Consider the following 21,985-nt stretch of genomic DNA (forward strand, 5'->3'; position numbering starts at 1 on the left):
CCCCTAACAGTGGAAGAAAAATCCACACAATAGCCGCACCTTTGTATAAGCCGCAAGGTTCAAAACCCAGGAAAAAAGTAGCATCTTATAGTCCAGAAAATACGGTAATATTGGCTCAATCCAGCCAGATGCCAGCTAATATAAGTAAAACAAAGGTGTTGATGGATCTGTTTGTCTGCAAGTGGATCTATTGGAATGAAGCGCAGCAGGAAGCTTGTGACATGCCGATCGCTTGTACGTAGACATTTTTCCACTGCTCCTGATTCACCACAATTTGAATACAGACATAATAAGAAATGCATTTCTAAGCTCAATTTTCTTTATATTTGTCCTCCATCATCACCATCTTCCTCTGAAAACAGCTCAGCAATTGGCAGCTTCACAGCTCCTCTGGACTGTTTAAATAATCACATTACCAAACTTGTTAGTAAACCCAAAATGTAGCTCCAATTATGAAAGAGCCCTTCACCCACTTGCAAAATTCTGTAATCTGGGCGAGTTTGTGGATAAGCATGCTCAGTTCCCGGACAGTGAAGCTGAGTTTCATAACTATTTTATCTTTTAACGGCTGCTCAACTGCTTCCTAAAAATATTTATGACCCTACAAAACTATACAGACAATGGGAACATATGCAACCGTTAGTTTTCTTAACTGGTTTGAAGAGCTTTACAATGAAGAAATACAGAACAATCCGATCATCACTTTGAAATTGAATGCAACACTGACATATTTTTTATAGATTCAGGAACTAACTTATTTCTCACACTCTAATCATTAACTTTTCACTGTTATGTTATAGTTTTAACATTATTTTCTAACGTGGACATCCTGACTGGTTTGGTCTGAATCAGCACTAATGTTGCTGCAAAGATCAATTTAAAAAAATGTACACAGTTCACTCCATTCCAGCTGTACCTTTAAATTGACCACTGTAGTGTTAGCACATGTCATAAACTTCAGTTTAATTGTTACGTGCTGCACGTGAAAGCCAACAACCTCTGACTTCAACTGAATTTCTGCCAGTGTGTGCGCGTACATGGCAGCAGAACAGACAGAGCGCGGTGCATCGAAGCTGTCTTTTAACTCCAACCACACTGAAAGAAATTGAAATATGTGTGCATGTGAAGAGAAAAAGGATTTCAAATGTGAAAGAAAAAAATGATTGTAATAGTTTAAGCCCTTTTGAGATCACAAAGTAACGTTCTATATATGATACCAAAGAGCATTTAAGACTATTCTTTTACATTTAACTTTTTATCTTTTAAAAAGCGTATTCTTACCTCTCAAGTTTAATTTTTTTGCCCCAAAAGTCTCTACGCTCCACTGACCAGCCTCAGGATGGTTTTCAGGATCAAACGTAAGTTTTGGGGGGACCATGCGTTTACTGTATTGACTACTAAACTCTGGAATCACCAACAATTAAAGAGTTTTAAAAAAGATTTGTTCCTCCATTTCAGCACTTCAGCATCAGCCTTCCCCTATCATTATGCTGGTTTCAGTCTTTGTTTAAATGGATTTAATGCCTTTTAATCTTTTATGTTTTAGAATCGTACAATGTTTTAAGTTTGTTCTCCTTGTGTGTCTCCATGATAGATAGGCTTGACATATTATGGTAAAAAAAAAAAAAAAGTTGTAAAACTCATGAATTGAAGTTTTCCCCGTTGATTAAGTTGTCTTTGTTACAATAAAGTTGTCTTTAATCCTAAAAGAGAGAGTGATTCTTGCACCATAATGAGGAAAGAATGCTAGCCTTGGTCTTTTTTATGTAAAGTCCAGTCTGGTCAAAAGTGCAGAAGTTATTCATTCAGCTGAAAATCAAGTTGACTTTGGCAAGCGACCAGACTCTCTTCAGCTCCCAGTTTTGCATTTGTTAAAAATTGACCTTATTTGAGTGTGAGTAGGCAAAAGAAAGCTGGGACCATTTTATGATCCTGTAACAGTTCAATAAAACTGCTTATGTATGAGCTGCTCATCAGCTTTCTAGCACTCATGAGCTCATCCAGTTTTACTCAGGTGTAGGTCGAGTTTTTCAACCAACGATTTTGACTCTTTGAGTGTTTGCACAGAATTTCGCAAACACATCCCCTGGAGTTGAGATTCATGGATGTAGATTTAAATCTGAGGACAGATCACCGATAGATGGGCTCAAATCCAGTCTAAAGGTGAAAGTGACTGAAACAATATGAGGTTATTGTAGTCTGTCGGTAACATTTCAAAAGAAAAATAAAACTTTACATGTAAAAAATGCATGATGACTTTAAAACGTTATAAATGCTCAGTTTGTAAATGTCAATCTCAATTATATGCTTTACTTTTATAATTATTTTTGAACTTTTTTTAAATGTTAACATTTAAAATGTAAACAGGATGCACATGAAAATATAATTTTTGTTGCAGAGAAAAGCAGAAGAATCCACTTGGAATCCTCTCTTATTCGTGCCTCTCTACTCAAAAGCTTACTGAAGACTTTTTTCTGAGCTCACTAACCTGGAATATGTTGTCCGAGGGTCAATAAAACTGCTCTCCATGGCAGACATCACTGATTAACCTTGATTGTTCCTGCAGAGTCAGACCCTCTGCACCATGATTTCATAGTAATACGTCTTTCACTGGCTGTTGCATCAGGGTGCCACAAAAATAGATTTCTGAGTTTAACGATCCAGTAAATTAAAAATGCTAGGTTGGCAGCAGACCTCAGCAAGGAGACAGGAGGGTGAAAAGGGCAATCGGGCAGGAGATAAGAAACAGACAGACTTGGAGATCCCAGGTGCCCTTAATTGGTTTACAGACCTTAGGTGTAAAAATGTGGCACACTGCTTTTGTAATGCTTTCTAAACTGTTTAACCGTGGCTCATGACTGAATGCTCAGATTAGCAGTTTCTGATCCAGAACAAACCAGAATTGGAATCTTGGATTCCCTGAAGCCTTTGCAGTGACCTGCTTTGGCTCTTTAAAACTCTTTTTTTTGTTTTTCTCTGTGTAAAAAAAAAAACCTGAAATCTGTAGAAACGTTTTAAGACATGTCCATTCCAGCTGGTCTCTCAATGACAGCCTGATGAAGGCAAAATCAAAAAAACCTTTTCTATGACAGAGCAGCAGTAGTTCCTTAGAAACTTGCCTCTTAGTTGTGGAGGGTCTCGTTTGTTCCTCCATTTCCCATCATCCCTTTGTTTACACTCTCTCCTGCTAGTTTAGAACCCCAACCTAATATTACCGGTTAAACAAATATAAGGAGCAGCATCGGAGCCATCCAGTCGTACAGTTATGAGCCAGGTGCCAACTCGGATGAGGAAAATGAAGAAATACATGGATCTAGTCGTGTACAAATGAATGCATCAGAATGGAACAGAGCACAGGGCTTGCAGGTTGCCGTTGTAGACCTTACATCACACCTATAAACTTCTCTATAAGTAATTTTTCATTTGCTCCTGATTTGCAATAATTTGAATAAAGAAATACTCTGAAACACAATTTTTTCACTTTAATGGAAAATCATATAAGCAGAAAATCTCCTGCATAATTAACAACAAATGTGCATTTAAATGCCTTGCCAGCTGAATGCACTTTAACTTTTATTGTTGCTGGTAACAGTAAATATGCCTTAAGATGGTTAAAAATCAATCTACAGGCAATATTAAGGAAACAAAGCAAAAACAAACCTAATATTTTGATGTTTAGCTTGACCCATCTATCTTCCAAATTTGCTGAATCACAGGTTGCTGGAGCCTATCCCAGATTTTGTTGAGTGAATATGGAGAACACCCTGGACAGGCCACACACACTCACACTCAGGGACAACTTTGAATCAAACTACGAAGCATGTTTTTGGACTGTGGGAGGAAGCCATAGTGCCTGAAGTTCTCTTTAATAAAGGCAAATTATGTCAACCTAAAATTATTTAACCTGAGAAAAATGTTTGGCTTTCCCTAAATATGGTGAATAGCTGAGATCTGATTGTCTAAATGAATGATGTGCAGAAACAGAGCAAGCACAGCTCACAGTGGAAAACCATAGAGGAGACACAGGCTCCCCCCTCTCGTTTGTCTGGTTGTGAGCATGGAGCACAGATGATTTAGTTGAATCTAACCAACTCTAAACACCAATGGAAGAAAATGACTTTCTGTCTTTGTAGTAGTGCATCACTGTGATTTGGAAAACTTCTTTCACAAGAGTTCAGTTAATCAGAAAGTAGTTTACATTTTGACTGTTGGAAACCTAGGTGGAGCATTTCTGTACTGAAAGCTACTTTAAACTATACTGATAAACATCTTGTGCATTTTTTCCTTCAATAAATGTTTAAATTGATCTGTTGTTTTTAAAATAATAATACAAGATGGATTTTATTGAGCTTGAGGAGTTCAAGAGAATTCAAACTGAAATGAAACCACGTTTCAGGCAATAAAAAAGAAAAAACCCAAAGAAAAATGAAGTGTACATTTACTCGACTCCTGCATTTCTGCCTGCACATGTGTAAGTGTGCATGTTTACAGCATGTATTGATTTAGTCTTCGTGGTGCAATATCTGTTGTCTCAAATTGATCATTTCTGTCCATTTTTTCTTGGGGGGGAAAAACACTCAAGGCTGATTGTTGACCGCCCAACGTCCTTGTTGAATTCTGCAGGCGAGATGGAAAACAATTGTGAAGAACCTGATATCTGTGGTTAAAGGAGAGAAAGCTGTGGAAAAATCTGACCATAATGGTAAACATTTGGGAAATGACGTCATTAAAGCAGTTTTGCCTCACAGTGTGAACTGATCAGCAGGTTCACCTCTGCAGAAATCCGCTCCTCTATGGCAAAAAGACATAGAACAAACAAACAAAAATGAACTTTAGTGTGGATGTAACAGATAGCTGTGAAAATTCATCATGTCCAAATTACGAATGACAATTCTCCACATCTGCTCAGTGTTATCAGCTTGGTTTTATAGAGATCACACTGTCATAATGTGTTGAGTCTGACACCACAAACCCCCTGACAGCATCGAGTCCTCTAGGACAAAGCTCTGAAAGCATGACGACAGAATGATTACAGTGTTTGTTTGCTCAAGCCTCTAAGTCTGAAAAACAAAAAAACACATAAACACTAACATGCATTTTGCAGCACTATGGTAACTCAACAGAAGCAGCATAATTATCACAAATAGTCCCAAAACTAATGAATACCTTTATCTTAACATGTAATTTACAGGAAAACTGAAGGAAAAATGATCATTAGTCTGCAAATAAAGAATAAATGAAATGAGAAGCAATGGAACGAAATCAAGAGAAATATGTTTCACAAGAAAGTACACAATATTCATGTTGGATTTTGAAAATAATGATTTGGATAGAGCCGGCTGGAGGAACACAGAAACCAGCATCTTGACAACTATGATGTAAAATGTGAGTATGAGGAAAGGTGGGCTGTAGTGCACTTATTCGGAAATGTAAATACCTTCAGGGCTCCATGGTGGGGTAGTGGTTAACACTCTCAGCGAGAAGGTCCTGGTTCAAATCCTGGCGGGGTCCTTTCTGTGTGGAGTTCTCCGGGAACTCCATTTTCTTCCCACAGTTCAAAACCATGCTTCTTAGGTTAGTTGGTGGCAATATATTGTGATTGTGTGAGCCTGTGACAGGTTGACGACCTATTCAGGGTGCACCCCCACAGTAGCTGGGATAGGCTCCAGCAACCCCACAGTTGCCTGAAAGTGATTCAGTGGGTTCTGAAGATGGTTGGTTGGATAGAAAATTGATTTGTAGCATAAAATCTTCAAAACCGTGGAGTAAAATAAAACAGGAATCTCCCCCCCAATGCATACACTTTAATCTATTTAAAAAGGAAGATCTTAAATGTTTACTATAAATTAGCCACATTAGCTACAATCTTCTTTGTGTCTTAAGCATGAAACACAAACACTGACTCAACTACAATCTGTAAATGATGAATTAAGTTTTATCCTATCATAGTATATGGTTGTCTCTTAAGGAAAAATTTGATAGTTTATCTGTGAAGTGAGAACTTTGAAGTGAATAAAACAACTGTGAAAATACATCCAGTAAAGTAGCACTCAAGCTTCTTTGCTTTGTTCTTTGGATAAGATGATAAATACAACAGGGTAATCATTCACATTAAGTGTGAGACAATAGAAAGTCAATTCACCCTACTGACATATATCCAAGCTTTTATCTTTGTGTCAAGTCAACTTTTTTGTCACTGAGACTATGCCAGAGCAATGTCCTAAACTCCAGCCAAATTTAAAGAGACCCAGAGCAGGTCAAGTTAATATGTCACCAGCTCTGGCTTCCATTGTGAAACCCTTGCTAGAATACGTGCAGGCCGTGTGGAGCTGTCAGCCTGGAAGGAAAGGGTTAATGGTCAAGAAGAAGCTTATCTCAGCGATTGATCCGATCCTTTATAATGCAGGGAGGCCAGACTCAGACTGGAAATGGTTTTTCAGCCACAAGAGCCTTCTTTTCTATGCTGGTTATCGTCTGCACCTTCATCTTCAATCATGGGAGTTGCCTACAGCGTTGGAGAGTAAGTTCTTTCTGAGACGGAGTCCTTGATTTGGTGATGTTTTCTGGAATCAAAAATTCTGGTTTGCACGCTTCATCGAAATCGAGAAAGAAACCAGGATACGAGTTTGACCTGCGAGATTCTTGATTGAAGGACATGTGGATTAAATCGAAATGTCTTCACGTCTTTACATGGAAGTCTTGAATTTTTAGTCCTGCTGTGCAGAAGGAAAAACGTTTGAAATTGATCCTTGCAGGACATCCTTAGGAGTTTCAAAGTTGAAGTTTGTAAAGAACAGAGAGAACTTTGGGTTTTTCTAAATTGTCATAATTTGTAAAACTCCAGAAATCTGATCCAAACACAAGTTAACTTGGTGTGAAGCCGCATTCAAGAATAGGAATGACTCTTATACATGACTAATGCTTAGACAAAATTGTGTAATGCAATTGTTTTAATATTTTTTTCTCAGACATTTCCTAAAAAATTTCCAGATGACTTAAAGAAAGTGCATGCCACATTTTAATTTCCTAAAAACTGGAAAAAAAAAATGTGTTGCTTGCATTTTCAATAAAACCAGTAAAATTTTAGGTTATCTGAAAACACATTTGCAGTTAACATGCGTTTAAAACTATGTTTTTTTTTTTTTCCACAGGGTGGACCACCTCTACACCTTCTTTGTACAATGGTCACCAAATATCTACATGCAGGGCAGCAAGAAGCACCGCAAGCCGCGACACTTCAGGAAGAAAAATCCAAATGATCCAGCCTCTGAAGGGAAAGAGGTGGCTGCAATCAACACACTCCGCAGCAAACCTGTCAGCAATCTCAGCAGTGCAGCCAACTGGGAGGTGAGTTCTGATCAGACACTTCAGTAGACGCTTGGGAAAAGCCGTCCAGCTGGGAAGAGGGAGGGGTTCTCTTCAAACATGTGGGGGAGAGAATTACAGTAAGCTTTCCGCATGGCCGTTTCTCAGAGTTTGAGGGACATCCTACCGACTATATATGGATATCCTTCCTTGTTCCCTGTATGTCAAATCCCAAGTTTCGTTTCTTTGTAAGGGCAGAGAACAAACCGCTGTTTCAAGAGGTAGCCAATGAGCATCCACCTGCTCAGGTTTCCAACCAATGAAAGAGAGAGGGTAACCAGAGGGTACAAAAGTGATGGCGGCTTCCTGTAAGGAGCCAACGTGCAGAGCAGTGCAGAACTTGGCAGGAAATTTAGCAACTATGAAGCTACTGATTGAAAATATGAAAGTGCTTTATATTGCCGGTGATTGTGTGGAGCCATATGTGAAGGTGAGATTATGAAATGTGCTGAAGATTTATCTTTCATAGAATTGTGCAATGGAGGTTTCGTTAAATGTATGATATGATATATAGAGGAATTTCTTTTTTTTAAATACATTTTTATTTGTGTGATTTGCTGCAGATTATTACAGTGAAGCAAACAAAGCGCCGCCTCAGCCTGTGCAGCTTGGAGGACTCTGAGGCAGATGAGCAGGAGTTTCAGGAGGGCAACACTCTTCCTGTCCTGAGTGACCACAGCCAGCTGATAGACCACCATCACCTGAAAACCGTGAGTCAAACCTCTAACCACGACTTTCTTTTGATAAGTTTGATCTAGTATAACAAGATTATTATCTGTTTTTTCAACAGCTTGTTGCTCATCTACCGCAAAGAACTCAAGGCTACAAGTGGTATCTGGTCTACAGCACAGCCATCCACGGGAGCAGCCTGAAGACTCTCTACAGAAACATGGCTGGTCTGGACAGCCCGGTGCTGCTGGTCATCAAAGACATGCACAAAAAGGTTGGCATTTGAAAACTTTTTTTATCATTAGAATTGAAGCACACATGCTTTAACACGTTTCTTATCAATTCAGGTGTTCGGGGCGTTTTCTTCAGATCCATTTAGAATCAGTAAATACTGCTACGGCACCGGGGAAACCTTTCTGTTCACCTTCAGCCCTGATTTCCAGGTAAAGAGCTTAATTAGAGTCTTGTGCATAGCCAGTATAGGGCGCTGTAGTCTGAAATATGAAAATTGATTGCTTATCTTTTGTATTTTAATCAAGCAATATAAGTGGAGCGGTGAAAACTCTTACTTTGTGAGTGGAGACTTGGAATCGCTACAGATCGGTGGAGGAGGGTAAGTTATAAACTCATTATTTCCCCTAAAATTATACAATTTTTAGAGAAAGCTGTAGCTGATGTAAGAACAAATCATTAATATATATTTTTGGAATTTTTTTAATTCATCAATTTATTTATATTTTTCAGTGGTGGCTTTGCCTTGTGGCTGGATGCTGATTTGTACCACGGTGCCAGCTTTTCCTGCCCTACCTTTCACAACCCAACTCTTTCCACACACCAAGACTTCATAGTGCAAGATGTTGAGGTGTGGACCTTAAAAAACTGACTGGATAATCAAAGCAGTCCCACTGGAAGTTGCAAGCCTTCGAGGGAGATGTGATGGTCAGCTGTGGTTTTATCCTGATGTAGGGTTTTCCATCATGGCTGACTCTGGGTCCATCTTCGTGCTGCACAGAGTCTATTCGACTGGTGGTCAGAATGTGCTTTTCCGTGTGGTTAAAGTGTGGTCAACTCATGTATCTGCTGCTACAAACTACTATTTTTATCAGCAGAAAATATGCGTTCACAGAAGCAGAACTGTGCACTCCTTTGGATAAAAAGGGCACTAAGAAGATTGAAAACTGTTTTAATGAAAGGTTTACGGACACTGAGGGGAAATGATGGATTTAAACACTCGTATCTGATCTATTTTCTGTGGAACATTGAGGGATACTAGTTTGGAAACCATGAAATTGTGTGGATTTGTGGAATCTCTGGAGTCCCATCAAAGTTTTAACTTAAATTTAGTAATATCTCCATTTAAAAACGGTTTCTGAAAGTTAACACCAAGCCTTACAGGTGTTAAAATGACACTGCTGCACCACAAGCATGTGTTCGTTTTAGCCTGTGGTTTAGGAGAACATCCAATTTAAACTGTAACTTTTGTTCCTGCCACTGTGACACCTTTGTACTTTTTAAGAATTCTCCAGTGGGGAAAAAAAAAAATCTGATATTTTTGGTATCTTATTATTTAAATGAGTATCTGTAATGAGACTGGAGAACAGATGAAATATCCATGTGATGTGTTTATGTGAACATTTGCTTGAAGTCTGAGACTCTTTGGCAGTGCCGGCACTGCCAGTACACTTTTGTGGAACCACATAAAAAAGTTTTCTTAAAAACCGAGTGGAGTGATTTTTTTTATATGTATTTAATTTAAACTTTTAAAAAGCAACAGCAGGAAAATAACAGCTAATTTTTCAGGAAGTGGGATGGATGATATTCAAACTAGACAGACTATACCTCACATTTGACATTCAAATGTTATATGTCAACAACATATACATAAACAGTCTGACATACTATGAAGTACTATGTGCAACTTACAACATGTAAACATTTAAAAAGGAAGTTAGATTTGTAAATAGATTAATTAAAATTAATATAAAAAATTAAAATATCAAGATGTTTGTGATATTTAAGAATAAAAAAATGGAACATAAACAATAAGATGCCACACAGTATTAGAATAAAAGGAAGTGTAAAATAAAATTTAAAAAAAAGTGAAATAAAATCAAGTGTTTTTAATATAGTTACACCTACCAGGCAAAGTAATATTGACATGTACCAAAATCTGTCAAATAGAAAAAAAAAACATTTGCTGATGTTCAGGAGTAAGTTGTACACCTGGCACTGTGAGTTATTTGCCCAACGGCAAACTCAGGTTTATGATTTCCTGTAGTTAGGCCTCCTAATCATTGTTGGAGATCAGACCCAACACCACTGTGTCATCCGCAAATATAAGGATGTGGTCGACACAACATGGTCAAAAGTGTGTCGTGAGTACAGAGGGGAGCTCAGAACACAGCCTTGAGGATCTCCAGTGCTGAGAGTATTGGAGGATGAAGTGTGTTTGCCCATCCACACAGATTTAGAGTCTGACTGTTAAGACGTTTGTCTATAAAAGCTAAGAAAAAATAATCTAACTCTGATGTATTAAAAAATTAAAAAAAAAAATGGTTCATAAAAATGTCTTCCCTTGGGTGTCTTTAAGAATAAAAACTAAATTGAGACCTTTAAATAATTAAAGCAAAGGGTGAACTTTTCTGATCTCGTGTTCTGAAGCACTGAGAAGAAAATGGAAAAGGGAAATAATGAGAAGGAGGCAAAGGGTTAAAAACTATTTAAACTGGACATTTTAAAACCCAGAAAATACTTTGTTATTGAAAGAATTTAGATTAATTCAGCTCTCACAGTGAAAAAACCTGGTTCAAATCCGGAAGTGTTGGTGGAGGACCCAACATGCAGGAGACCAGGTTTGGTGACAGAAACTGAATATTTAATAAATCAACCAAAACATGACAAAAACCATGGAGAAACACAAAGACTGGCAGAACAGAGCAGATGGCCTGATAAGGACTAACTGAAAACCAGACACTTGAACAGGCTGAGGGCGATCATGAACGTGAAACTGGTGTGACTGAAGAAAAATACAAAACAGAACATGACCAAACACCACAACAACTGATAAAACCCAAACCAAAGTACACAACCCTGACACAGCTAGGACATTTCTGTGTGGAATTTGCATGTTCCCCTTGTGGATGAGTTTGTTTTCCCCAAGGTTTTCCAAAGATATGCTTGATAGGTTAATTTCTTGCTCTGAATTCTCCTAGCCCTTGTGCTATCTAGGCATGGTTACACTGAAAGTGGGGTCATTTGAATCCCACAAGACTGCACGCTGAACTTTTTTTTTCAAGGATCTTTTATCTTCTCTAGTGTTTGTGACAGATATAAAATCCAGCCCACTTTTCTCATGGGAAGGATCACACATCAATATAAGGGTGGGGTCATCTGGACCCCATAAGAGAACATGAGGGCTAGGTGTGGCCAAGGGACAGACTGGCAACCTGTCCAAGATGTAACCCGCCTTCACCCAATAGTTGCTTGGTCGACTCCAACACCCCCATGACTCCAAAATAGATTCAGAGATTTCAGAAATTGGATTGATTTAGATGTAGCTCCTAATCTTCACGAAAGTGGAGGGAAAAATTTTATATCAATGTTCTCTGTGCAAGTAAAATCAGAAATCTCATGTTACTCCATTAGAAGTATCCAAGAGAAAGCTTCCACTGTGATTTATACAAAATATCTTAACTCCTCAAGTCCATATGTTGGGGTTTAGGTTAACTTCAAACTGGACAAAAAAATAAATGACACTCTCACATTCAGTGGTGTTCATGTGAGTTGCTCTGTAAAAGTGACATGCTTTGACATGACAAAAACTCTTCTGTACTTAAGATTATTTAGTAAAAAAATGTAATTTTCACAAAATATTAATTGAAAAGATTGAGGCCCTGCGACAGACTGGCGACCTGTCCAGGGTGAACCCCGCCTTCGCCCTTCAGTAGCCGGGTTAGGCTCCGGCACCCCCGCGACCCCGGAAGGGAAGAAGCGGTCAAGAAAATGGATGGATGGATGGATTAATTGAAAAGACAGAGTAAAAAAAGTACAACTCCAGACAGGTTTGACACAAAGAAAAATTGGATGAAATAAGGCCATTACACATACATTTCACAGTTTACCACCTGCAAACGTTCAGTACTTTTCTCCAATGGATTATTTGAGTCATTACATAAGCAATACTTTAAAGGGAAAAAAAGCACCAAATACGTTAGTACTAAGTTGTAAATGAGTCTTTAAGGTACATTTGAAGTTCTTTGCCCGAGTTATAAAGACAATAAAAAAGATTTCTTTAATAGAGCAGTCAGAAGACATTTTTTTGCTTTTTTATCTTCAAATTTGTGAAATAAACTACTTGTAAGAATTGGTTAAACATTATTTGGGGTGAGGGTCCAATAATTTACTGAATTTTGAGTGGAGGAAACAGCTTTGCAGTTTGTGGTTTACGTTCATATAAGGTCTGGGTGATGGTGCAATGAAAATCTGAGATGTTTCCTGTTCACACACAGGATGCGGCTCCTACGCAACACACCTTGCAGTGGGTTTTTATTTCGAACTCCTCCAAAACGGTGGGTGACAAAAACATACCAAGACAATTGTAACAAAAATCCTAGTAGCTTCTCATTACATATCTAGATCACTATTGGGAAACATCACAAAATTGACTTCAGCTGTTTCTATTGAGTTTGCAGCTGTTTGGCCTTGCAGCTTATGACGAGTTAAAAATGTAAATGAGTGATTTTATAAAGTGAATTCCAGAGACCTCCCAGTATCACCTCAGACATAAATGAACAAAATAAAGACTTAAAAAGAAATTACAATATGGTCAAAGTCATGTTCTGAGCTGTAAGTCAAGAAGAGCAAGAAATTGATGTTATTTTAAGGGCCAATTAATGTGAGAAATGACTGTAAGCAACAGACAAGTTTTTTTTATTTAACTAAATTACCATGAGGTTGACATGTAGCAAATATGAACTTTTTTATTTCAGACTCCAAGTTGTTGCTTTTCTAGACGAGTTGGTATATTAATTGATTGTGACGAGAAATGTTCAAATTCTGTTTGAAAGCATGCACACAAAAAAATTACTGAGATTGTGACAACTAATTGCTTAGAAGGATCTACTTTAATTTGGAATTTTCTCTGTAATTCCAAATCTGGTCTAAAGTGCAGAAAGAGCTCAAGCTGCTCATATTCACAATCCTTATGTTACTGTGTTAATCCACTAAAAATAAATACTTCACACACTTACACTGTGCATAGTGTTGCAGTTTTAGCTCATCTTTTTATTTATTGATTTTAGATGGAACTTTTTATTTCAGGTATTAGTAAGAAATGAGACGTATTTCCCCCCCGGTCTCCATCCTTTTTCTACCAATTAAAATTTCCAATGAAGTGACACAGTTTCAGAGGAAACCACAGTTGTTTTGATGTTCAAACAACCATATGAGTTGCAGGCTTTTTTTAAATTGGTGCATCCAGTTTTGTGCTGTTCTATATCTCAGTAAATTAACAAAAAAAACCTCTTTATTTTTACTCTACTAACTAGTCTGTAGTTAAAGTTTTCCAAAATACCCGCAGTAAATGCTGCAACACCTGTTGCATTACTAAACATAAAATGTCACAGCAGTTTAAACTTTAAAGAGGATCTAAATCAGGGATAGGCAACTCCAGGCCTGCATGTTTTCCTTGCTCTGGCATTTTTTATATCTGGGTGGAGACACCTGAACCAGATAATTACTCATAAGTAAGGCGTGAATATCTAGAAATCATGCAGACACTGCAGCTCTCGAGGCCTGGAGTTCCCTATTTTGATCTAAATAATGAAAAAAGTTTTATTTTATAAATGATGAAATGGGACTTTGCAGGTCTCGTTGAGTTTTGGTCATTGCAAAACTAAACTAAATGACTCTTTTAGGATGTACTGGTAAATTGAAATCTTAATTTGTTTCGGATCAAGTCATGAACCAGGCGTTTGATCTAAACACAGATTGTCGTCAAGGGAACTTTCCTGTAAACAATGAAGCCTGAATCAAGAATCAAGTGCAAAACATATTTTAAATTTCCTATTAGCATTTTAGATTAATTACATGACAGTATCATGAATAATCTTGACTGCACCAGTTATTTATACAGTGCTACAAACTTATAGTCAATTTCAATATATTTTTTTGTTGTTATTCTTAGATTTAACTAAGATGGAGTTTCAGTTTACTTGCATGTAGAAGTAGACTGTTAAGAGAATTTTTTGCTGTATTGATTTAGACAAAAACATTTGATTTATTTTCCAGTTTTGACAGAAAAGCATTCACTGCCTGCAGAGCAATACTGTCACTTTTAATGTAACCCTGTTTGAAGAGCAAAGGTTTTGATGAATGCTCAGCTCTGTTACTTTACAGGTTTACTGTTGATCAATATTTGCAGCCTCAAGTCTGAAACAAAAAGCGTGAAGGAACAAATCTCTGACATAAAAACTTCTGAGGGTGGAAAGGTAACTTTCCAAACCGTCAGTATGCTCATGTACATTCACTTTTTAGCAGTAAGTGTTTTAGGACTTTGAGACTGCAGAAAATCTATGTCTAAGCATGATTTAACATGCAGTTTATGTAAGAACCAGATGTTTTTCATTTAATGCGTCACATTCAATGTGAGTTTCTCGATAACAAACTGAGTTCTTTCAATGATTTGATTATTTGACCTATTAATGATTTTTAAATATCCCACTTTCATAATAGTGTTTTTGTCCATTCTTGTTTTTTTATTTGATTTTGTTACCATGCAGCTCAAATCTGTGCAATCTATATCTCATTCTAAAAGTTAAACTTTCATAGCAAAAGCTGCAAATGTGCTTTTTCTACTCACATTTTAGTGGCTTGGAACATTGATTTTTGATATTTTGCTAAATTTGATCAACTTTATGCTTATGTATTTATTTGTCTTTTGACTAAATAACAAAGTGAGCTGGGTTAAAGGAGGCTTGTGCACATTACACAGCATTTCCAGTGGTCTTTTAATCATGATTATGCAATTTTTACCCAAAATTAAAAAAGCGTCATTTTCTAGGACATAAAAACTCATTAGAAATTCTCCTCTGAGTTGGCGCAGAGTAAGCCTGCCCCAACTCCCCATCATCCCTTTGTCACCATACAAATGCCACAAGCACAAGTTAAAAACACCAAAAGTATGATTTCATCAGAGTGCACCTTTAAGGGGTGGTGCTGTGGTGACTCCAAGTCAAAAATATTCACTCCTTGATTCCCATGTGTGCAACAGTTGGAAATAATCTACTAATCCCTTCAAACTACATTGAAATATTTCTGCTGCTGCGGGTCAATCCAACATGTTTAACTTCCTTTTTTTCCCTAATTTTTCCAAGTGATTATTTTTAACAATGAGAAAATACATTTTTTATTCTAAGGTTTTTACACAATTAGACCCCTGTTATGTTTCTTATGACAGTAGTGCCTCTCAGACTGTTTATTGTTATGTATGCTAACCTTATTGTGGTGAGCCTAGGAGGTTGAAGCAAATAGAGAAAGCCTGTAAAAGTGGTTGTGGGAAGCTTTGATGCACATTTCAATGATGCAATCAAAGAAAAAAAACTGTAACAGTTTTAAAAAACTAATAAGTGGAGTTTTGTGCATTTGGAGCACAGACTATAGATTGCTATCATGGAGCACAGCCTCAGACTTTACTGGAATGGGTGGAGCAGAAACAGAAACAGCTGCCAAAAGAATGACAAAGACATGCAGTGTGCAAAAGCATTCATTAACTTAAGATGTTTTGCTTAGAAAAGCCTCAGATTAAATCTGATATTCTCAAAGAAAAAAATAAGAACAATTTATGAAAGATTTTAATATTTCAAGAAACTGTAATCTAAGTTGAGAATTGTAATATGACTCTATAAAAAGGAAAACGTGGTTACAGAGACTTTGAGCCATTTTGAAATGAGTTTCATTAACGGTCAAACATTCTTTGGATTCTTTTCTGGTGTGTTCATCATAACATCATCCCACTCAGTTGAATTCCAGTGATTTTATTAGCTTTTGCTTTTACCTGTTCTTACTTTCATAAGCACTACAGGCAAAAATTAACAATTTTGCTATATTCTGTCACAATACATCTTTTCATATTCATGTGATCAATGCTCTTTTGTGCATTCCTTTGTTTTAAATAAATAAACTCTCTCTCTCTCTCTCTCTCTCCAGTGGCTGAATTATCCATTGTTTTTGGATGACCTCCAACTTTTGCTAAAACACCTTCACATCCATTATACAGAAAAATGAATACATGCATACACATGCAACCCGTGCTTGCAGGAAACCAAATATATTTGCTTTTCTATGCACTCATCCCTGCATATCTCAGTGCATCTGCATATGTGTCCATGTGTTTAAGTGTCCTATTGATCTGTTCTGACTGACGCAAGACGCACTGTCTAAGATTGATTATCTCCGTCCTATTTTTCCCATGTAAAAACCCCAAAGGCTGACTGTTGACCCTAGAGCGTCCTTATTGAAGTGGCCTGCTGGTGCAGCAGCTCCTGTCAGTGTTGGAAATGCAGACTTTACATGCACATTTCATCCGTTTTTCAATTCAAGATGGGGTTATTTCAAAGTATTTTTATGCGAGTAAAGGACTAAAAAACATTTTGGGAAATAACAGAATGGACTCACACAAATAGGATTACTGACTCAACAAACTAAGTACATTTAGTTGATTTGGACTTAATGAGTAGCTTGTTTGTTTGTCCTTACTCTGTACTCTCAACAACTTCTGATAGAAACAACAGATAATACTGTGACACTGTTGAAGTATTAGTGTGAGTGTAATAGACAGTACTGATGACTGATCAAGTTTAAGTGATTGGTATTGAACATTACTTCTTTTAACTGTGATCAAGTTTAGGAATTCTGATTAGATCTTGATATTACGGCCTGATATAAACGAGCTGGATACTCTTGAGACAAAGGTCTACAACAATGCAAGCAAGTAAAATAAGAATATTGTTTTGTCTTTGTGCGTTCTAAAGTATTCAACATTAGCATTAATCAACAGTAGCTTCTGAAGCAGCAAAGTCATCAAAGGTGATTGCTCTGGGTAATCCCAGAAACACCTGGAAGGGGTGAGAAGCTGGCTCCAAGAATGTGTCTGTCATAAAACCCATCATCCCGTTGTGTTGAGATCATCTCTCATTTAACCCACGCAAGAACAAAAGAAAACAAGATAGCGTTATACTAAAAAAAATATATATTAAAAATGTGTGACTGAGAAATCCTCCATTTACAAATCTTTCTGAAAAATGTAACTGTAGCTCATATAAAGTGAAACACATTTATTTCTATCAGTACAGAAACATGCCACGTCTTGTCCTTTTGATATGGAGTGAAAACATGAACATATAATTGTGTGATCTGTGAGATATGAAGCTTGTTTTAGCCCATAATTATCCACGGTGACATCAGTGGAACAGAAAGAACATGAGAAACGTGTGCTGTGTTCCGCTTGGACTGCAGTATATCCCACATAACTTTGATTTTAAAGAAAAAAAAAGGTTTTTATGGATCTAAAACACAGAAAAGACAGATTTGAATTTGGAAAAACAAGTAGAGAGGAATGACTGTGTGAGTTTGGAAAAAGCAATACTCCATGAGCAGTACTCAGGACCAATAATGAGATAAGAAGCAGAAGTATGCCCATCCAATGAGGCATCAAAGCACATTAAGAACACACATTAAGGCCTTTATCTTTGTATCAAGTCACTTTTTTTCCCTTTGAGTTGACACTGCAACATCTTCAAATCTATTCTGACTTCAGCGAAGTTTCTGAGGAGGTCAGGTTAATGTGTCACTAGCTTTGTCTCTTACACGCCGTTGTGAAATCTCTGCTAGAATAAGGATTTTGTGGGAGAGGAAGGGTTAACGGTCAAGTGGCTTATCTCAAGGAGAGATCAGCTCCTATAAAATGCAGGGATGGAGGCTTTTTAGTAGAAATCTACAGCACTGTCCCCACAACTCTATACGTCAACCGCCTGCCATCAACACCGTCATCTTCAGTCATGGGAGTTGCCTACAGCGTCGGAGAGTAAGTAAAAGAAATGATATTTGTGAACGGTGCTGGGGGAGACTTAAATGTATTATTATTTGTATCTCTTTGAGCTAAAGAGATTAATATAAAAAAAAAGAACAAAAAAATAGATAAAGGGTGCAATGGTTTTAGTATTATTTAATACTTTAACAGCAGAGTTCCAGTGTTTATGTTGTTAATTTACTGTAATTTTTCAACCGTTAACATGATCAACTTAATTCCAGTAGATTCTGAAAGAGAAAAGCGGCTCGACGGTTGAAAACTTACAGTATGTTAAAGATTTTGTGCTTAAGCGTCACCGGTGGCGCGTCAAGTGTTAAAAGGGTTAACCAATCCTTGAACATTCAGAAAGATCCTTAAAACAAAAGTTTATTAAATGTCAATTTTGTTTTAATATTTCTTAGTTTATAGGAAAAAAATTATCTTCAGTCCTAAAACAAATTAAAAGAAATGAAAGAAAATCTAAAAGTTTTATTTTTTTATTTCTATTTTTTTTTTGCAAGTATCTTAGTTTGGCACAATAAAATGTTGACCTCCTATAAATATTTTATACATTTAAATGTTACCAAACTGGTTTAGTCTGAACTATTTTCTTACGTAACAAAAAAAAAATTAAACATTTGTGACACCAAAAGACAAAAACAAATGAATTTAAATCAAACCAAACCACAAAGTGATGGAAATCCCCCTTCCACTCTGCAGCCATGTAAACACATTATGTGGTTATCTCTTACACATTGTTCTCTAAACCCCGGCAGAGTCGACCACCTCTACACCTTCTTTGTGCAGTGGACCCCAGAGAAGTACACTGAAGCCATCAAAAAGCACTGCCAGGCTCGGCACTTCAGGAAGAAGCCTAAAAACCGCTTTTTCGCCGACAAGAATGTGATCAACAGCCTTTTCAGCAATCTGAACGACAACCTCAAAGCTGCAAACAACTGGGAGGTGAGTTTGATACCACTGTAACAGAAAGCCTCAGAGATGTTTCTGAGGAACGTCCCACTCCCCTTATAAGGACATCCTGCGCTTTGAGAAGCGTTCCCCGTCTTACTGGAAAGAGAGAAAGGAGTGTTTAACCCAACCACAGGGTTCTTCTGAAATTTCCAACCAATGAAAGTGAAAAACAAACCAAAAAAAAAAACAACTCATGAGGGTATATAATGCCTGCTACTGTATGAGGCAATCGCTGAAGACTTGATAGGAGCTATGAAGATAACACTGGAAAATATGAAGGTTCTGTTTTGTGCCAGTGACTGTGTGGAGCCATATGTTAAGGTGAGAACATGAAACTTGCAGACTTAATGTGCTTTAAGTGAGAGAGTTTCTGTTTCATCCTCAGGACCATCTTTGAGTTGTATATTGTTATAACAAAAATTAAGAAAACGAGGAAAAATCAGCAAATAAAAAGGACATTTTTTTTATTTTTTTAACCAATCGTCTTATATTCATGTCTTGCAGTTTATCACAGTGAAGCAAACAAAGCAACACATTAACTTGTGCAACTTAGAGGACTTTGAGGAAGAGGAGCAGGAGGTGGAAGATGATCTTCCCGTCCTGAGTGACCAAAGTCTGCTGCTGGATGACCATCACCTCAAAACAGTAAGTTTTAATGTTTTATTTTACATCTACAGCCTCTAACTTTCCTTTGATAAATGTGTTTCCTCAGAGCATGATTGATGAACACTTCTCTTTTCAAACAGCTTGTTGCTCATCTACCGCAAAGAACTCAAGGCTACAAGTGGAATCTGGTCTACAGCACAGCCATCCACGGGAGCAGCCTGAAGACTCTCTACAGAAACATGGCTGGTCTGGACAGCCCGGTACTGCTGGTCATCAAAGACATGCACAAAAAGGTTGGCATCCAAAGACTCAAAGACAGTTTTTTAGCACAAGAGTTGAAAAATGCATGCTTTAACTAACAAATTGTTTTTTCTTATCAATTCAGGTGTTTGGAGCGTTTTCTTCAGATCCATTTAGAATCAGTAAATACTGCTACGGCACCGGGGAAACCTTTCTGTTCACCTTCAGCCCTGATTTCCAGGTGAAGAGCCTAATTATAAACACATATACTGTAGTTTAAAGAGCATATCTTAAAACTGATGTGCAAAAAAATGAATTCATTAAAGATATATAAAGATGTAATGCTTTTTTGTAGTTTCTTATGTCCTGTACTCTTATTTTCTGCAGCAATACAAGTGGAGCGGAGAAAACTCTTATTTTGTGAGTGGAGACTTGGGGTCGCTGCAGATTGGTGGAGGAGGGTAAGTTGATTTATGCTCACTAAATATATTATAATCACTTTGGAAATTTTTAAAACTTGCAAAAATGTCATCTCAGTACTCAGAGTGGATATTTTGATCAAATGTCTATTTCATTTTGTCTTGGCTTCTCCTTTAATTCAAACACAGCTTTAAAGTTGTTTTAAAATGTTCAATTCTGTCATTTGTTTACTAAGTTCTATAACACAGAATTGAGTTGCGGCTTTAATTTTTCTCCTATCTGACCACAGTTTGAGATCAGAGCACTGATTGGATGTGGTTTGACCCCCAATTGGTGTCAAATCTTAACCATTGAAAAATAAATCAATTGATCATGAAGGCATGAAATGGTCTTTTCTGAAGGCTGCTTAGCAGTTTCCACATCTTTCATATGTGCAAGAATAAAGGGACAATGTTTGAAACTAAGTGATGGTTTCTTTCCTCCTACAGTGGCGGTTTTGCCTTGTGGCTGGATGCTGATCTGTACCACGGTGCCAGTTTTTCCTGCCCTACCTTTAAAAACGCAACACTTTCCACGCATGAAGACTTCATAGTACAAGACGCCGAGGTCTGGACGGTGCAGAACTGACTGAAGAACAATGACCCAGTAACAAAGCTGCTATTTCTGGAGTTAATCAACTTCAAGATCTCAGGGAAAATGAGAGGTCAAGACACTACTTTTGCTAAAATACAAAGAGTTTGGGAGTATGAAAAAAGGCCTGTTTACACGACTCTCAAGCATTTTTGAGCCTCTTCAGGACAGGTGCTTATAGTGTTTTACCTTATCGAGTTGCTCTTTGCAAAGAGATCATTATGCAGTACGGTTGAACAAAAATATGTTAGAAGTCAACAGCAACTGAAAGCACAATTTAAATAGAAAAAATATTTTTTCAGTCCTCTTTACTTTAATTCTTTTGTTTTCTTTAAATGTTTTCTTGAGTGTCTACATTACTGAATTGTGTTTGTGATGCATCAGCTTCATTTTCTAATGTAATCAACCTTTCATGATTACGTTTTCAGTCATTCTGACAAGAAGGGTTCTTAAAAAAGCCCATCTTTCTTAAGGAAGTTAAAACCAAAGCAAAGTTATGAAAAAAATAATAATCAGAGGTGCACTTCAAACAGCTTGATGTATACTCTGTTGTGTGTTTTTTATTTTATTTTTCTATATAGGGAACTGAATATCTGCTGTACTGACCTTTATGCTTACAATTGCACAGAAATATTACTGTACGAGTGCTTTTTAATATTGAAACGCGTGTATATTTTTTAGAAAAAAAAAATATATAAAAAAAGAAAGCTAAGAAGATCTGAATGTGTCTGGTTTGCCTGTGAGTATGCATATATGCCTGCTGTGCAGTGCCACTGTACTCCTTCAATGACACCTCAATAAAACTTTGTCTTTCCTGTTCAAAGCAGTAAATGAGTTTTATTTATGCGCCAATAAAACCTCACCTATCAGCTCACTCTTTCCGAGGAACAGAAGAGTGAATAAGTGTTTTTAACATTCCCACTATAGGCTTCATAACTGACATCAGATCTTAAATCTAAATTTTGTTGCTGAGAATAGTTTCATTTTTTAAACATGTTTCATCACAAATTAATTAGC

The 21,985-nt window shown here is 37.1% G+C and overlaps 2 protein-coding genes and 1 long non-coding RNA gene across 6 annotated transcripts in view; 2 read left to right on the forward strand and 1 right to left on the reverse strand.

Moving 5' to 3' along the window:
• LOC112143768 overlaps positions 1-3,304 on the reverse strand; it is a 16,676-nt gene extending 13,372 nt beyond the window's left edge. The window contains exon 1 of the long non-coding RNA XR_002918798.2: positions 2,489-3,304. This is a non-coding gene — a long non-coding RNA (uncharacterized LOC112143768). The remainder of the gene's footprint in view (positions 1-2,488) is intronic.
• A 3,073-nt stretch (positions 3,305-6,377) lies between these two features.
• LOC112143979 (nuclear receptor coactivator 7) lies at positions 6,378-9,752 on the forward strand. 2 transcript variants are annotated; one of them, XM_024268257.2, is made up of 7 exons: positions 6,378-6,520; positions 7,152-7,347; positions 7,929-8,075; positions 8,156-8,308; positions 8,382-8,477; positions 8,574-8,647; positions 8,779-9,752. In XM_024268257.2, exons 1-7 carry the CDS (start codon positions 6,429-6,431, stop codon positions 8,915-8,917), a joined length of 897 nt encoding a protein of 298 aa, XP_024124025.1. In that variant the 5' UTR covers positions 6,378-6,428; the 3' UTR covers positions 8,918-9,752. The 2 variants fall into 2 exon arrangements, with proteins under 2 accessions (XP_024124025.1, XP_024124026.1); XM_024268258.2 differs by lacking the exons at positions 6,378-6,520; positions 7,152-7,347 and adding an exon at positions 7,452-7,795.
• An 8,115-nt stretch (positions 9,753-17,867) lies between these two features.
• On the forward strand, positions 17,868-21,794 carry LOC112143980 (nuclear receptor coactivator 7). Of its 3 annotated transcripts, XM_024268259.2 has the most exons (7): positions 17,868-18,115; positions 18,877-19,063; positions 19,577-19,717; positions 19,819-19,971; positions 20,064-20,159; positions 20,306-20,379; positions 20,827-21,794. In XM_024268259.2, exons 1-7 carry the CDS (start codon positions 18,090-18,092, stop codon positions 20,963-20,965), a joined length of 816 nt encoding a protein of 271 aa, XP_024124027.1. In that variant the 5' UTR covers positions 17,868-18,089; the 3' UTR covers positions 20,966-21,794. The 3 variants fall into 3 exon arrangements, with proteins under 3 accessions (XP_024124027.1, XP_024124028.1, XP_036071916.1); XM_024268260.2 differs by lacking the exon at positions 17,868-18,115 and having other exon boundaries at positions 18,368-19,393; XM_036216023.1 differs by lacking the exon at positions 17,868-18,115 and having other exon boundaries at positions 18,368-19,063.
• The last annotated feature ends 191 nt before the right edge of the window (positions 21,795-21,985 follow it).

Source organism: Oryzias melastigma, linkage group LG16 (genome assembly GCF_002922805.2).
Source record: "Oryzias melastigma strain HK-1 linkage group LG16, ASM292280v2, whole genome shotgun sequence".
NCBI classification, from domain to species: domain Eukaryota; kingdom Metazoa; phylum Chordata; class Actinopteri; order Beloniformes; family Adrianichthyidae; genus Oryzias; species Oryzias melastigma.

What these genes read in the sequence shown, in the direction of transcription:
- LOC112143979 (XM_024268257.2), top strand. Translation starts at nt 6,429, where the DNA reads ATGGTTTTTCAGCCACAAGAGCCTTCTTTTCTATGCTGGTTATCGTCT. An exon ending in GTTGCCTACAGCGTTGGAGA is followed by an intron (nt 6,521 to 7,151) that starts GTAAGTTCTTTC and finishes TTTTTTCCACAG; the next exon opens with GGTGGACCACCTCTACACCT. An exon ending in TCAAAGACATGCACAAAAAG is followed by an intron (nt 8,309 to 8,381) that starts GTTGGCATTTGA and finishes TTATCAATTCAG; the next exon opens with GTGTTCGGGGCGTTTTCTTC.
- LOC112143980 (XM_036216023.1), top strand. Translation starts at nt 18,764, where the DNA reads ATGAATTTAAATCAAACCAAACCACAAAGTGATGGAAATCCCCCTTCC. An exon ending in TCAAAGACATGCACAAAAAG is followed by an intron (nt 19,972 to 20,063) that starts GTTGGCATCCAA and finishes TTATCAATTCAG; the next exon opens with GTGTTTGGAGCGTTTTCTTC. An exon ending in CCTTCAGCCCTGATTTCCAG is followed by an intron (nt 20,160 to 20,305) that starts GTGAAGAGCCTA and finishes TATTTTCTGCAG; the next exon opens with CAATACAAGTGGAGCGGAGA.